Genomic DNA, 17,587 nt, shown 5'->3' on the forward strand with positions numbered 1-17,587 from the left:
GAGAGTTTGACTTCGACGAACTATTAACAAGTTGTTTATTTACAGGACAGGCTAATTACAGCAGGTAAGATAGCAGGTAAGATGGCTGACTGTAGGAGCACCGTGGTGTAGGTCTGGTCCCAGCGGGGACTCCACGAGGACTGAGTTCGCAGTCCTGTGGGGAGCGTGATGACGTCATCGCGTTGCTCGCGTTTCCCGCGCTTAGGGCGTCACGTGATGCGCGTCGTTGCATCGCTGGCCGTTGAGGCCGAAGTCGGGAGGCCGGGCTGTGCCGGTGCTTGCCGCGGGAGCGGAAGATTGCGTCGCTCCTGTCGGCTGGTCGTTGAGGCTGAAGACGCTAGGCCGGGCTGTGCCGGCGCACGCACATCACGTCGTACGTGACGTGATGTCAGCGCGCTAGGGCGCGCCTTAAAGGGGCAATGGCCCCAACAGGTAAGTTAAAAGGGCAACGGCCCCAAAAGGTAAGTTAAAGGGAATTATGTGTCTCAATGTAAGGGACAACCAGTGGTACCGCCGCATAGGCCCCCCCAGAATTCGCTTTAACGAAAGTCCAAGGATGAGATGGTCTGACGAGCTGGTGGTCTCAGCGGTCGTGCTGTCTCGGCTTGGTAGGCGAGGTATGAAGATGCTGCTCGTGAGCAGACCCTTACGCGCGTCGTGGCGAATAAAACGTATCCGTCAGGCGAAGGACCGCGGAGACGTGCGAAACAGCAGGCCTTGTCAGAGTGACGGGCAGGTTGGGCGGACGCGGGCGATGTCTCCGTTGGCTGGTAAGCGAAACCTTCGGGAGGCTGGAACGCACGGAACGGTGCGTGCCATAGTGCTACGACGTGAACACAACGGAGGGTGAAGAGTTGCTGCGTTGATCAGTGATCGGTGAGGCTAGCAACTTTCACGTGGCTGATCGCGGCCGCAGGATGCCCGTTGGACCCGTCCTCGATGTGTGCAGCTTCAGTCGACGTATGCGTTTGTTAAAGGAAAAACTGGAGAAAGGGCGGCAACGGTCCAGGTTGTTGTTGCTTTCAGGAGGGGTTAACTCTGCCGGGAGGGCGGCAACACTTGTAACAGTTGTAGATTTAGGAGAAAACAACCGGGAGGGTGGCACGCTTTTTGTTCACGCCGAATCGTGTAGTAGGTAACACAACCAGCAAGCTGAAGGGCTGGTGCGTCGTCGGTGGAGAAGGAGTCGTCAGTGTTCACGAGGGATGGGTTCTCGTGGTTCGCGAGGGATGGGTCCTCGTGCGCGAGGAGTGCGTCCTCGTGTTTTGCGGGGGTGAGTCCTCGTGGTATCCCCGCGGGGCACGCTCCGATCTTGTGGGCCCGAACATGCTGTACCCCGCGCTTGGAGAGATGTATACTTGCTGTTGCTTTGGACGTAGAGGCGGACGATCCGTGTGGCGGTAGAAGAGTCGAATACGGAGATCGTGAGCACGTGCGTGGTCTGTGCCGCATCGATGTTCTCGGCGAACAGGGCTTCTACCTGCATAAAGCACGAGGGAGACTGTGGCTCCCTGGATTGCGGTAGTGACAGCAGAACGGCTGATGCTTCCATAGTGTGCTTCGTTTGTGAAAGACGTTCACAAACCCACCAATTGTAGCGCTGGTGGATGACGGTTGCCGTTGGTCGTGCTCTACCTCTGTGAAATCGTTCGTGAAAAACAGGCTCACCTCCAAGCTGCGCTTCCGTTGCGAAGACGTTCGCAAAGACGGGGTCGCTTGTGGTGGAATCGGTGTTAGGCGGTTGCTGTTCCGTGGTTGTTCGTCGGTTGTGCGTTGGTCATCTTGTGGGAAGACGAGGGTCAGGCTGCGCGTTGCTACCGTGAAAATCGTTCACGGATACGGGTTCACCAATTGTAGCGTTGGAATTGATGAGCTTCGTACTCACGTCGTAGGGTCACCAATGTAGCGGTTCGTGTAGATCGCCACTAAATAAGAGAGTTTGACTTCGACGAACTATTAACAAGTTGTTTATTTACAGGACAGGCTAATTACAGCAGGTAAGATAGCAGGTAAGATGGCTGACTGTAGGAGCACCATGGTGTAGGTCTGGTCCCAGCGGGGACTCCACGAGGACTGAGTTCGCAGTCCTGTGGGGAGCGTGATGACGTCATCGCGTTTGTGTTGTGATGTCATCACGTTGCTCGTGTTTCCCACGCTTAGGGCGTCACGTGATGCGCGCCGTTGCGTCGCTGGCCGTTGAGGCCGAAGTCGGGAGGCCGGGCTGTGCCGGTGCTTGCCGCGGGAGCGGAAGATTGCGTCGCTCCTGTCGGCTGGCCGTTGAGGCCGAAGATGCTAGGCCGGGCTGTGCCGGCGCACGCACATCACGTCGTACGTGACGTGACGTCAGCGCGCTAGGGCGCGCCTTAAAGGGGCAATGGCCCCAACAGGTAAGTTAAAAGGGCAACGGCCCCAAAAGGTAAGTTAAAGGGAATTATGTGTCTCAATGTAAGGGACAACCAGTGGTACCGCCACAATGTCATGTTTCAAAGGCACATGCCTCTTTTAATTTTTGTGCTTCTGTTTTATCGTGTTAGCTCTTCACACTTTAAACTGGGCATTTTCATTGTGTTACCTCCAAACTCTAGACTCTTCGGAAGCACCAGTGGTTTGCTTCAATCTTTCATTGTTTTAGTATATTTAAGTAATTCCCATTTCAAAGCTTGTTTACAACTTTGTTATCAACTGATCTTTTCTCAGAAGCTTGTATTTCTGTTTACAGCCTTGTCTGCTGAGACTTGTGTCTTTGAGGCTTTAGATTTTTAAACCCAGTATGTCTTTTATTAATAATATCAGAATTCTGTTCAAAGTATCGTGTATTTCTCTGAATCATGGCTATTCCTTCACAAGGGTAGAATCATAGCAGTCAAGAGAAACAAGTCTGACTCTATCATCTCATAGCAGTCATAACCTCTTCTCATTATTTTTTATTTTTACAGTAATATGTTTTTAAGAGCCCTTACTATCCTTCATATTCAAGGCTGAGATAGATAGATTTTTGGACTGTAGGGGAATCAAGGATATGGAGATCGGGCGGGAAAGTGGAGTTGAGGTCGATGATCAGCCATGATCTTATTGAATGGCGGAGCAGGCTCGAGGGGCCATATGGTCTACTTCTCCTATTTCTTATGTTCTTATGTTTTTATGTTCATATTACTTGCTAGTCTATTTCCATTTTCCCTTTTAGCCCTTCTAATCTTGCTTTTCACCGCCTCACCACATTTTCTATATTCATGATTTTCTTCAGTATTAATCGATCTCAAGTTGCTTTGCAATGGCACGGTTGGGGGTGGTGGCGGAATTCAACATCGTTTTGCCTGTTTTTCTGGGTGAAAAGTTAAGAACAGGGGATGAATTTCGGGAACGTGTCTTCTGTGCGATTGAATTTATTGCACGAATAATGCTGAGGGAGATTCAAAAAGCATTTGAGGTCCAGCATAGAAGGAAAATAATACTAATAAAATTTAGCCCACTTGGATAGAAATTGGTATCCAGAATGTTCCTGAAGTATTTAGTGGTGGCTGATTTCTTCAGTCTGTAGCACCTTCACATTATCCTTATTTCGATAATTTTCTCATCAAGATGCTTCAGTAGGCATTCTTGGAAGTCTTATGATTCCTGATCAAATGAGCTATCAAATATAGAATCATGCAGCACAGCAGGAGGGCATTTGGTCTATCATGTCTGTGTCAGTTCGTTTTCCTTTTCTTTTGCCTTTTGAAAGTCATTACTGAATCTGCCCTCTCAGGCAGTGCATTCCAGATCATGACAACTTGCTGCGTGAAAAATGTCTGCTCATTTCTCCTCTGATTATTTTGTCAATTACCTTAAATCTGTGTCCTCTTGTTACTGAGCCTCCTGCCAAAGGAAACAATTTCTCCTTATTTACTCTATCAAAATCCTTCATCATTTTGAACACCTCTGTTAAATCAGTCAAATCCCAGTGAGGACCAATACAAGATGCGCCCCTCTGTTAGGTTCAAGAAAGCTCTAGTGTGGTTTACTTCCTACAGGATTGCAGTACATAATGGCCCTGAAATTAGGATCAGGAGCTTGCCGCGCGTGCAAGCCCCCGATCTGCACTCACCCTGCGCGCTGACATCTGAAGCCCGGGCCTGCTTGCATTTCCTGTCACTGGCCCGGTTCAGATGTCGGCGTGATGTGCTTACCTGATCCAGCGGCGTAGTTAGTGCGATGTGCCGGCTGGGATCAGGTGAGCACTCTGCAGCCAATCAGGGGAGGGGAAACTCATTCATGAGTTTGATAGTAAAGACTGTCAAACTCATGAAAAGTACAGGCGCCCAAAAGACTAGTTTAACTTTAATTAAAATTTTAAAAAACATCCCAATAATTAAATAAACTATAAATAACTTTAAAAAACTATTTAAAACAATTAATAAAATTTTTGAAAATTTTTTTTTTTACGAATTCGGGTCTAAAAATAAACTTACCTTACTGTACAGTCCTTAAAAACAATGAAGCTGTGGAAAAAATATAATAATTTTAAATAATAGACCACTTACCTTCAAGAATCCACTACTTACGCCTCCTTTTTTCATTTCCAAAAAGTCCAGGCCCTTGCACACGCGCAAACCTGTTAAAACGAAGGAAGTTCAACGCGTGCGCGCAGAGTCCTGCACGCACGCGTTGGCCCTCTTAACCCCTTAGTTCGATGGGAGAGGAAATGCCGGTTTCCCGCGCATGCGCTGTGCATGCTGGAATCCGGCAATTCCTCCGGCCACACGCGTAAGTACACCGTCCGTACTCACGTGTTGGGAACGGAATTACTGGCCCATTGTAAATACTCCTTGGAGGCAGGAATGAACAGAACTCGATTTGCAATTCCTAAGGTAGATGGTGCAGCTAGCTTTGCAGTAGAACATTAAACAGATGCCATTTAAGACTATTGTTGTTCTGACACTTTGGCATGACCCAGCAGAGGGTAATTAACTTATTTTTGTTTGGTCCGGTACCATAGGATATATAGACCACACGCATAAATAACTCCAGAGCCAGTAAAGTTTTTATTTCATGAACATGCAGGTACTGATTCCTTGATTTTGATGCTTCCATGCCCCAGGTATTACCTAGCAATGCAGAATCTAAGAAATTGTTCTGTCATTGTAAGTCTCTGTTTGCATGTGAGTTGCAGTAAAGTTATGGTAAAACTGTAAACATTGGAAAGTTCAGACCTGATTTTTCTCCATATCCAATAACAAAGTAATTATAATACAGGTAGACTATCCTTTATCTGAACTTCCGAAAACCTCTAAAAACCGAAAGTTTTTTCATTCAGCGTAAGTCGTGCGCACGACATGACCAGAGTGGCGCACGACTTACGCTGAGCAGGGCAGAGGGTCACAGAGTTCCCTCCTGGGTAGGAGATTGCAGGCCGAGCCGGGCAGTGTGAAGGAGGTACCGGGAGAGTGAACCCAACAATACAGCGGCCCGTCCGATATTCTTTTCTCCCCCCGACCCGAACCGAACCGCGGCCCGTCCGATATTCTTTTCTCCCCCCACCTCCCACCCGACCCGACCCCCGACCCGTCAGATATTCTTTTCTCCCCCACCCAACCCGACCCGAACCACGGCCCGTCCGATATTCTTTTCTCCCCCCCCGACCGCCCCCCCCGACCTGAACCGCGGCCCGTCCGATATTCTTTTCTCCCCCCCCACCCACCCGACCCCCGACCTGATTTGCGGGCCAGCTTAGTAGGAGTCAGCCGATATCCGGCTTTCCAGAGAAGCAGGAAGGGGAATGAGACACGGAACAGTCGCAAGAGGTAGCCTGAACTTTAAAAATGTATATTAAATACAAATTTCCCAGTCTTACAATAATACCTTCTGAAATCCGCAAAAATTCCGAAAACCGAAACTCAGCTGGTCCCAAGGCTTTCGGATAAGGGATAGTGTACCTGTAACATGTTTTCTTATGCGGACTGATTAAACTGACTATGATGTTAGATGGCAAAATTAGAACTTTTAGATTTATGTGTGGTAGTATTGTTAATGGAGATTTGTTTACTTTTTTATAGTTAGTAATATCTCACAATGAATTTGACAGAATGCAGATTTGATCAATTTAAATTAATATTATTCTGATCATTTTCGCTTTCAATACAATAATATATTTTTAAAATTAATTCCTGGGATCTGGACATCACTGGCAATGCCAATATTTATTGTACATTACTAATTGCCCTTGAGAAGGTGGTGGTGAGTCGCCTTCTTGAACCGCTGCAGTCCTTCTGGTGAAGTATTCCCATAGTGCTGTTAGGGAGGGAGTTCCAGGGTTTTGACCCAATGACCATGAAGGATCGGCGATATATTTCCAAGTCAGGATGGTGTGAGACTTGGAGGGGCATAGAAACATAGAAGATAGGAGCAGGAGTAGGCCATTCGGCCCTTCGAGCCTGCTCCGCCATTCAATGAGATCATGGCTGATCATCCAAATTCAGTACCCTGTCCTTGCCTTCTCCCCATATCCCTTGATCCCTTTAGCCTTAAGAAATATATCCAACTCTTTCTTGAATATATTTAATGAACTGGCCTCCACCGCCCTCTGTGGCAGATAATTCCACAGGTTCACCACTCTCTGGGTGAAGAAATTCCTCCTCATTTCAGTCCTAAATGGCTTACCCCTTATCCTTAAACTATGACCCCTGGTTCTGGACTCCCTGGCGATCAGAAACATCCTTCCTGCATCTAGTCTGTCCAGGCCTGATAGAATTTTATAGGTTTCGATGAGATCCCCCTCTCAATCTTCTAAACTCCAGTGAGTATAAGCCCAATCGACACAATCTCTCCTCATACGTCATTCCTGCCATCCCAGGTATCAGCCTGGTGAATCTTTGCTGCACTCCTTCCATGGCAAGAACGTCCTTCCTCAGGTAAGGCGACCAAAACTGCACACAATACTCAAGGTGCGGTCTCACCAAGGCCCTGTACAACTGTAGCAAGACATCCTTGTTCCTGTACTCGAACCCTCTTGCTACGGAGGCCAACATACCATTTACCTTCTTAACCGCCTGCTGCACCTGCATGCTTACCTTCAGCGACTGGTGCACAAGAACACCCAGGTCTCTTTGCACTTCCCCTTCTCCCAATCTATTGCCATTCAAATAATAATCTGCCTTCCTGTTTTTGCCACCAAAGTGGATAACCTCACATTTATCCACTTGGAGGTGATGGTGTTCCCATGTGCCTGCTGCCCTTGTCTTTCTAGGTGATAGAAGCCACGGGTTTGGGAGGTGATGTCGAAGAAGCCATGGTGAGTTGCTGCAGTGCATCTTGTAGATGGCGCACACTGCAGCCACGGTGCACTGGTGGTGGAGGGAGTGAATGTTTAAGGTAGTGGATAGGGTGCCAGTCAAGCGGGCTGCTTTGTCTTAGCCTAGTAGTAGGGAAAATGCTAGAGTCTATTATAAAGGATGTGATAACAGGACAATTAGAAAATATCAATGGGATTAGACAAAGTCGACATGGATTTATGAAAGGGAAATTGTGTTTGACAAACCTACTGGAGTTTTTTGAGGATGTAACAGGTGGAATAGATAAGGGAGAACCAGTGGATGTGGTGTATTTGGATTTTCAGAAGGCCTTTGATAAAGCCCCACATAAGAGGTTAGTGTGCAAAATTAAAGCACATGGGATTGGGGGTAATATACTGGCATGGATTGAAAATTGGTTATCAGACAGGAAACAGTAGGAATAAATGGGTCTTTTTCGGGGTGACAGGCGGTGACTAGTGGGGTACCGCAGGGATCAGTGCTTGGGCCCCAGCTATTCACAATATATATCAATCATTTGGATGAGGGAACCAAATGTAATATTTCCAAGTTTTCTGACGACACGAAACTAGGTGGGATTGTGAGTTGTAAGGAGGATGCAAAGAGGCTTCAAGGCGATTTAGATAAGCTGAGTGAGTGGGCAAATACATGGCAGATGCAGTATAACGTGGATAAATGTGAAGTTATCCACTTTGGTCAGAAAAATAGAAAGGCAGTGTATTATTTACACTCCTGACTTGTGACTTGTAGATGGTGGAAAGACTTTGGGGAGTCAGGAGGTGAGACACTCGCTATAGAATACCCAGCCTATGACCTGCTCTTGTAGCCACAGTATTTGTATGGCTGGTCCAGTTAAGTTTCTGGTCAAATGTAACCCCCAGGATGTTGATGGTGGGGATTCGGCAATGGTAATGCCGTTGAATGTCAAGGGGCAGTGGTTAGACTCTCCCTTGTTGGAGATAGTCATTGCCTGGCACTTGTGTGGCATAAATGTTACTTGCTACCTATCAGCCCAAGGCTGACTGTTGTCCAGGTCTTGCTGAGTGTGGGCCTGGACTGTTTCATTATCTGTGGAGTTGCGAATGGAACTGAACATTGTGCAATCATCAACGAACATTCCCACTTTTGATCTTATGATGGAGGGAAGGTCATTGATGAAGCAACTGAAGATGGTTGGGCCTAGGACACTGCCCTGAGAAACTTCTGCAGTGATGCCCTGGGGCTGAGATGATTGGCCTCCCAACAACCAAAACCATCTTCCTTTGTGCTAGGCATGACTCCAGCCAGTAGAGAGCTTTTCCCTTGATTCCCATTTACTTCAATTTTACTAGGACTCCTTGATGCCACACTTGGTCAAATGCAGCCTTGATGTCAACGCCAGTCACTCTCACCTCACCTCTGGAATTCAGCTCTTTTGTTCTTGTTTGGACCAAGGCTGTAATGAGTTCTGGAGCTGAGTGGTCCTGGCGGAACGCAAACTGAGCATTAGTGAGCAGGTTAAGAACATAAGAAGATAAGAAATAGGAGCAGGAGTAGGCCATTCGGCCCTTCGAGCCTGCTCCGCCATTCAATGAGACCATGGCTGATCTTCTGCCTCAACTCCATTCACCAGCCCTTTCGCCATATCCTTTGATGCCCTTACTAGTCAGAAATCTATCGACATCTGTTTTGAATATACCCAATGACTGAGCCTCCACAGCCTTCTGGGGTAGAGAATTCCAAAGATTCACCACCCTCTGTGTGAGGACATTTCTTCTCCTCTCAGTCCTGAATGTCTTACCCTTTATCCTGAGGCTGTGGCCCCTGGTTCTAGACTCCACAGCCAAGGGAACATTCTCCCACCATCCACCCTATCAAGCCCTGTAATAATTTTGTATGCTTCAATGAGACCCCCTCTCATTCTTCTGAATTCAAGAGAATACAGGCCTAGTTTACTCAATCTCTTCTCATACGAAAGTCCTGCCATCCCAGGAATCAATCTCGTGAACCTTCGTTGCACTCCCTCTATGGCAAGTATATCCTTCCTTAGGTAAGGAGACCAAAATTGTACACAGTACTCCAGGTGTGGTCTCACCAAGGCCCTATATAATTGGAGTAAGACTTCTTTACTCCTGGCTATTGGTGAGTAAGTGCAGCTTGATAGCAGTGTTGACGACACCTTCCATCACTTTGCTGATGATTGAGACTAGACTGATGGGGTGGTAATTGGCTGGATTGGATTTGTAATGCTTTTTGTGGACAGGATGTACCTGGGCAGTTTTCCACACTGTAGGATAGATGCCAGTGTTGTAGCTGTACTGGAACAGCTTGGCTAGAGGCGCGGCTAGTTCTGGAGCGCAGGTTTTCAGCACGATAGCCGGGATGTTGTCAGGCCTACTGCCTTTGCTGTATCCAGTGCGCTGAGCCGTTTCTTGATATCATGTGGAGTGAATCGAATTGGCTGATGACTGGCTTCTGTGATGGTGGGGACCTCAGGAAACAATCAGAAAAACTTGGTCTGAAAACTGCATTGTATTAGTTACTAGCAGAAGTCCTTTCTGCAGCAACATGAACTTTTGCTGAGCATTTTTATTTAATTTTAACTGAAAAGTTAAAATGTTGGTGAGACATGTTGAGGGCTACTGGTTTGCAGTGATGGAATGACAAATTCCATTTTTGTTGCATGGGATTTCACCATTTTTACAATGTTTCGAGAATCATGTTCTACTATTCTCTCAATTTTTCAATGAAAATCTGTAAACAGTGGCCATGGACATAATAGGTGAAGCTGCTCAGCTTTGATTCGGAAAGTGTTGAACAGTTACAACACCCTAGCATTCACAAGTTATTTCCTCATCCCAAATATGATATTCAAAAAATAATGAGGATGGGCGTAAGGGTATAAAAATGGCTTAAATAAAACATTTAATAATCCAAAATCCTGCACATACACTTTAAATGAGTTTATGGAAATATTGACCCTGATTAAAATGTTTAAAATTACTTATCAAAAAATTAAATTTTTATTGAGGTTGGTGCAATGAAGGAACTTATGAATAAAATTGCAATTCAGTACATTTATAATTATTAGAATTCTGTACATTGTATAATTATTTGGAGATTTCATTGCATATCATTAGGAGATTCACTTCGTAAACGATTGCAATGGAATTCTCCTTTGTCATTAAAGGACCGGGCCCACGTGATCCCAGGGACGTTTCCAATCCGCCTGCATCCCTGGGATCCGTGGGCCTTTATGCTGCCATCTTCCTGGAGGCCCGAGACCGCAACTCTTTGCAGCCTGGATGCCAGGAGGTACTTTCGGAATTATTGCACGGGTCGGAGGCGTACTCCAGCGGTACGTCTCCGACCGCAATTTCTAGACCAATGTGTTTTTGTGCACTAATTATCCTTTTTGAGTGGGCATGTAGAAATATTTGGGCTGATTCCGTGATTTCCCATTCCCACTGGGAGCACTGGATTGTAGAATTATTTCTATGTTTTGAGACTGTAGTGGTACAATTTCAGTTTGGTATTCTGACTTACCTGTACTTACTGTTTTGTTAACAAACTTTATGCTCAGGGGCAATGTTACCACGAAGCAGTCTGGCAGACCCGCACAGGCCGCTCACCAGCTTTTCAATGGCAATAACCGCATATGCGCGAAAATTAGAATGGGCCGCGCAGCCAGTTAAAGGGCCCATACGGGGAAAAAAAATAACAGGGAACATTGCTCAGGAGGTTCATTGAGATGATTTTCTGGAGTCCTTAAAGTCGTGTTATATAATTAACTTTTTCAGGACAAACTATGATTTGTTCAGCAAATGTCTAAGACATCGTTTTTGGATTGTTCTTGCTCATTGTACTAAACAATCTGTTTGTAATACTGTGTCAAGTCATTGTTATTGTTATCTTGTATTTTGATTAACAACCTGTTGAGAGGTTATGGTATTTGCTTGACTGCATTGTTTCCTGTTTTGTCTGATTTGAGCTTTTTCTGCCTTTTGACTCAAAATTCTGACAACAGAAATCAGTTCCTGTGTGGCTAAAGATGAACTGATTCAAATGTAATCAGAAATAACAATAATAAGGTATTAGCTTAGAAATTGCTGTCGACATAAAAAATTAGGACTGTGACTAGTTCACATTTCCAGTTGCTAACCACACATATTGCTGCTAGCAGAAGGATTCTGTGTACTAAAGTGCATAACGCAGGTGAAACAGTGCTTAATCTTATTAATGCCAGTATAATTGCAAGTTAAAGAGTGGGAACAACTGATAATGGTCAGCTTCCACATTGCATGTGTGATGTGTTCTTTCCACCCATATAATTTGGGTGTTGGAGCTAAGCCAGCATCTGTTGAGTTCACATAAAGAAACTGATTTTGACAGACGGTGCTGCATATATAGAAAGAAAGAAAGACTTGCATTTATATAGCCCCTTTCACGACCTCAGGATGTCCCAAAGCACTTTACAGCCAATGAAGTTCTTTTGAAGTGTAGTCACTGTTGTAATGTAGGAAATGCGGCAGCCAATTGCGCACAGCAAGCTCCCACAAACAACAATGTGATAATGACCAGATGATCTGTTTTTGTTATGTTGATTGAGGGATAAATATTGGCCAGGACACAGCATAATGGAAATTGCACTCACTGCTCCTCTGCCACTGGGCTTAACCAAGGAAGATGAGCAGGAGGAGGAATGGGCTACCAGAGATATAGGTGGCATCATAGGTCTAGATTTTCCTGGGCTCGTTGGAACCATACAGGGTGGGACTTCTGCCCACCCATGTAATCATGCCAGCAACTGACAGTCTTTTCTTGGCTAACTTCACATGGTTGCAAGGTTTAACGCAGGAATCCTGCCCCTTACTGGTTCTCTACTGTTGCGAGGGAGGGAAATAAGGTTTAATTGTAGCAGTTAAAAGGTTGCACAGAAAGTTATCTGAGAAACAGAGGGAGTGAGAGCACAAGAAGAGGATTCAAATGGCAAAAAGAGGAGCAGCATCAGGGGTGTCTGCAGCAATTAAAGCCCTAAAGATTATCAGAAGAGGTAATGTTGGCATAGATAAGGGCAAGAAGAAACTGCTGAACTGAAAAGGTGCCGCAGGCAGTACGGAGAGAGGTGGTGCAGGTAGTCAGTGCTACCGCAACTAGCATTACAGCGCTGGAAACATTTTAATGACCTCACGAGGTTGGACTAAGTAAGTAAAAGCACAACTACCCGTGCAGATCCTAAAATAATGCTGGAACCACAACTCACCTCCACACCATCCTTGTCCACACAGTGTAAATTAACTGATGACTGAGCCAGTTAATATGCAGAGGTATGTTGCCAACCTCACTCTCCCCAACTACACATCCCTCCACAACCATTCCACTGTTCCTTATCCCACTTACTGAGATCAAGGGTGGTAGTGTTTGAGTGAAAAATCAAGAGACTGCATAAATAAGAAGGCCAAAAAAAATGGAAAATGTTTTAACCTTCCGGCATCTAATACTAGAATCCCAGGGGAGCCCCACATCCACCAGTCAGCCTGTTTTTCCGATGTTCTGCCAGGTTGGGAACAAGGAAACTCCTGGCCTGTGAATCCTCTCCCCTGTCATGCCCCTTCTGATGCTGGTGCCTATTTTGGGGTGCAGGGAAGGAATTGACCTCAATAGGGTGGGAAAAACATTGTGAAATTTATTTAAGAAGATAATTGGTGGGTTATAAGCAAACATATATTCCTGAAAGACAAGTGGTACTTCTGTAGTGATACGACCATGGCCTACGAAAGGAGCTGGGACCAGTAATATACAAAAAGAGAAGGCTTTTGTAAGGTTAAAGAAAAGTGGCTAGAATGAGGAATGAGTATTATAGAATAGTGATGCCCAATAGAAATCGCTTACTAGCTACAGGTGTGGCTACAGTGACACCGCTTTAGCCACATGCACTAGTTATAGTACAAACATCTTACATACACTCGCACAATACAGATAACAAACATCTACTATCATTCAGTAACCAAGGAAATAAAGTACTTACATTCAAAAAACACTCGCTCACTCTTTTGTCTTATCATTTTACCAACACATGCACAAATAGGTTAAAGTACACAGACACGTGCATTGTGAATGTGTATTGAGATCACATGCCCAATGACAGAGTCTATTATTTGTTTTGTGTATAATCAGAAATGCAGTTAGCACATATAGATTTCCAAGTAGCCAAATAAGGTGAGTGGCTAATGTATTGGACAACACTGCTATAGAAAGCAACAAAAGGAGACCAAGAAAATAATAAGGGCAAAGAGGGAATATGCTGCAATGGTATTAAGGTTAATAGCAAAGGTTTTTGTAAATACATCAAGAAAAAGAAAGCAGTAAAGAAGGAGTTAGGCTATAAAAAATAGAATTAGGCACAACAATAGTCAAAGATAAGATCATGGCAGAACTGCTAAATGAATATTTTGCCTTTCTGTTTAAAGTAGAAATGGAAGATACGATGCCAGAGGTGCAGAGAAGACTAGACATTAGTGAACTTAATAAAGTTAAACTAAAAATTGTAATGGAGGAACTAATGCACTTGAAGCTAGACAAATCTTCAGGCCTAGTTTCCACATGAAAGTAATAAAAGGAATAGGTGAGGATATTGAAGATGCATAGTTATAATCTTCCAAAGCTCACCGAATTCAGGGATCATACCAGAGAATTGGAAGATATTAAAAATACAACATCAGTCAAAAGGTGAGGAAGTGATAAACTCGCTAGCCTGTAGTTTCTTTTTTGTCAGAAATGGGAAAGTTGCTAGAATCGATTATCAGGGACAAAGTAGATGAGAACTTGGGGAAAGTATGATTAATGGGAAGATTTTGTGAAAGGATGGTTATGTCTATTAATCTAATAGATTTCTTTGATAGAGTCACAGAGATGATAGGTAGAGAGTTGAGTTTGAATAATTTTCATGTATCTTCAGACGGTATTTGATGCGTGCTGCACAAAAATAATTAACTAAAATTAAGGCATATGCAACTAGAAGTAATGCCATAGCATGGCTAGGAAATTGACTGGGAGGTAGTGTGCAGACAGTTGGGATAAAATTAACATATGGCAAGTGCTGTCCCCAGGGATCAGTGCTGGGGTCCCAGCTTTTCATTCTATATATACACATTACCTGGATTTGGGAAGAGAGAGGAGTGTATCTAAGTTTTCCGATGATGATAAGCTAGAAGTTATAAACCTAGAAATTACTGTTGGTGATAGTAGTGGTCACATGACATTTTTTGTGCTGGATTTTATAGTGACTTTAAATGGACAAACACTTTCACTAAAACAGTGGGCAGAAGAATGTCATCTGATTGCCTTTGGTAAAATTGCAAACAGTAATTTCTAAACTTTGGTGAATTGTGAAGAAGCAAATGGAAAATTGCAAAAGGACATAGATAAAGCGAGTGGGCAAATTATGCTATACTGAGGTGCGAGGTAGTACAGTTTGGACATAAGAATGGCAAATGAGAATACAGTCTAAATGGAAAAGCATTGGAGGGTAGATAAGCTATTGGATTTAATGGGATAGCAAAATACAGGAAACTTTGTGTTATCCGGAGGCTAACTGTCCGGAATGCTCGAGCCACCGGCAAAAATCAGGTGCCGTTTTCGTTAGGTTTTTTTTCTTCTTGTTGCTTTTTTTCCTCAACAGTCAAGCTCTGCAAGGTCTGCTGAAGCTGTTGCTAAGCTACAGAGACGCTACAGAGTCGCTTGGACTGTTTAGAAGCTGTTGCCAACAGGGTTTGTTGACAGATACGGAGCTCAGAAGCTTCCGTATCTTTCAACATTAGCGCTGGAGTGTCCGGCAGTTTTGAGGGAACGGCAACAGCTCGGTCCCATCAGTGCCGGATAGCACAACGTTTCCTGCACTGCGGATGCTGGAAATCTGAAATAACAACAGAAAATGCTGGAAAAACTCAGCAGGCCAGGCAACATCCGTGGAGAGAGAAATAGAGTCAACGTTTCGACTCTATTTCTCTCTCCACGGATGTTGCCTGGCCTGCTGAGTTTTTCCAGCATTTTCTGTTGTTATATTGGATTTAGTGGTCCAGTTACATAAGACATGAAAAAATTGGTTTGCAAGTGCAAAAAGCGATCAGAAAGACGAATGGGATACAGTACTAGTTTAATTGCAACAGGTATATAGAACATAAAAGCAGTTCTACAGGGTGATTACCTGGGATGAAGAGACTTGGTAATCATGAAAGAATGAGTAAAGTTGTGTGACATTTTTGGAGAAGAGGAGGTGAAAAACTGACAAGAACTACTGGTCCTGCTAGTAGGGAAATCCAGAACAATGGGAAGTAAATTTTAAAATTAGAACTAAGTTAGTTTAATGCAAATTCAGGAAACAGTTTATCAAACAAAGAGCTGTAAGAATAGGAATGAACTTTCTGGAAGGTCATAATTGAACAGTTCTCAAAAGAATTCCAGTAGTTTTCATTTTCAGTGTCTTTTACTCAATTTTGTTGTTTTACATCTGTGTTCACTTTTATAAACTTTTCTCTTTTAATTTTGATCTTTTAACTTCAAAAAATTGATGCTCAGATTTTTTTTATTGCTAAAGACCTGAATCATCTATATATTTGTTTCTGATGCTTGCCTTACAGATTATGCTGTGTCTTCTGGACAGGCCTTTATAATATAGTGCCAACAATTAAATATTACATTTCAACTTTCCTCATCTTTAGGCAAGTGTGATAATGTAATTAATATTTAAAACATTGATATATCCACAGTTGTTACTTTTATGGTTCATTTCTAGCAACAAGAAAACTGTAAAAAGCTTTGATAATGAGTCAAAGTTGAGGCTGTGGTATTAAAATGACAGTATAACTGTCACAGAATAAATTGGCTTATAAGTTAGCTGAAAAAACTTATTTCTGGTGTTAGCAAATTGTTTGAAAGTATTTGTTTCAGCTTTAAAAAATAAACAATGCTAAATCAAAAATAACTTAAAAATTGGCAATGATACATCAAAATATTTTTTTAAATGCAGTGCTTTATCAAAAATAAAGCTGTCACAATATTTGATGTTAGACACTTAAATTTGACTGCAGCAGAAGATCAGAAGTTTCCTGCTGGGTAATTCTTACATCCCTTTGCTGGTGGTATATTTTGGAGTAATTTTATAAAGTACATCATTCACTCAGATTGGTTATCTTTTATGACTAAAGTATAATGCATTCTGCCTGACAGGATTTTGAAAAAGACTACAGTGAGTTTAAAGAAAAAATCATGGATTTTGATAGGCAACTTGGGACCGTTCTGTGTGCAGCATTTAAAGACTGCTCAGGTTTGGAGTCTACTTTTAAGGTATGGATTTGTTTGAAGTTGACATGTAGAAAACAATAAAAGTAGATACAAAATGTCATGCTATGATTTTTTTTAAAGTCAGAAATGTTTGTACTGTATCGCCTCGATGCATAAAATTATGATTCCATGCATTTAATAAACATTTTGAATATTTACTTTTATACAAAAAGGCCAATTGTGTAGATACATATTTACAGTGATGTAAAAAAATCCTCATATCTCTATAAAGTACAACCATTTTTTAATAAAACTTTATTAACTATGGAAATGCCCCTTTGTTAGGGGCCAGCTTGATATGACTGTCTGGGAGTTTGATGAAGCAGCATTGATAATTGGGTTACTAACTGTGGTAAATAGCGTAGATGAGAAATTAATGTGATCACGATAATAGTGCACTAAAAATAGTGCGTGGAGAAATGAAATCCAAAAGAGTTATTTCAAGAAGTTCTGATAAAAAGGCTCACTGAGGGAGGCCGTTTTGGGTGCTACTTGGCATCCTAAAGTTCGAAAATGGCGTCCGCAATATGCGCGCACACGTCCGATGGGAAGTGCAGCGGATGCCATATTTGTAAAGGAGTTTGCGCGCACACATCTAATGACTGGCAGCAGCAGGCAGATCATGACGTCAATCAGTGTGCAACGCTGATTTGATACCAGCACTGCCATTTTGGAACTCCACACTGCAAACTACGCCCTCTCTTAACCTCGCACAGCTGAACACAATGTTAAACGGTATGGAGGACCCTCCCCCACCAGCGCTATTTAAAGGGATCATGAACTACTTACAGGTTAGTTGCTGGGTTATTTCTTCTAGCAATTCTACATGTTTTGGTGTGCTTTTCCATACTTGCCTAAAGTTTCAATAGAGAGTGATCTGGAACCAGTTGCTTGCAGACATGGGTGGCTCAGTAGGCTTTCTGCTTGGAATTGAGCATGACTGGGAGAATAAAGAGAGGCCATGCAGAGCAGGACAAGCT

The 17,587-nt window shown here is 43.5% G+C and overlaps 1 protein-coding gene across 1 annotated transcript in view; it reads left to right on the forward strand.

Annotated features, from left to right (window-relative positions):
- LOC147117453 (dynein axonemal heavy chain 11-like) overlaps positions 1-16,776 on the forward strand; it is a 196,078-nt gene extending 179,302 nt beyond the window's left edge. The window contains exon 9 of the mRNA XM_085988450.1: positions 16,494-16,776. Coding sequence (XP_085844576.1) covers positions 16,494-16,649 — 156 coding nt within the window. The 3' untranslated portion in view covers positions 16,650-16,776. The remainder of the gene's footprint in view (positions 1-16,493) is intronic.
- Positions 16,777-17,587: the final 811 nt, after the last annotated feature.

The sequence above is a fragment of the Somniosus microcephalus genome, chromosome 5 (assembly GCF_052327205.1).
Source record: "Somniosus microcephalus isolate GS21.2 chromosome 5, FLI_Smic_1.0, whole genome shotgun sequence".
Lineage (NCBI taxonomy): Eukaryota > Metazoa > Chordata > Chondrichthyes > Squaliformes > Somniosidae > Somniosus > Somniosus microcephalus.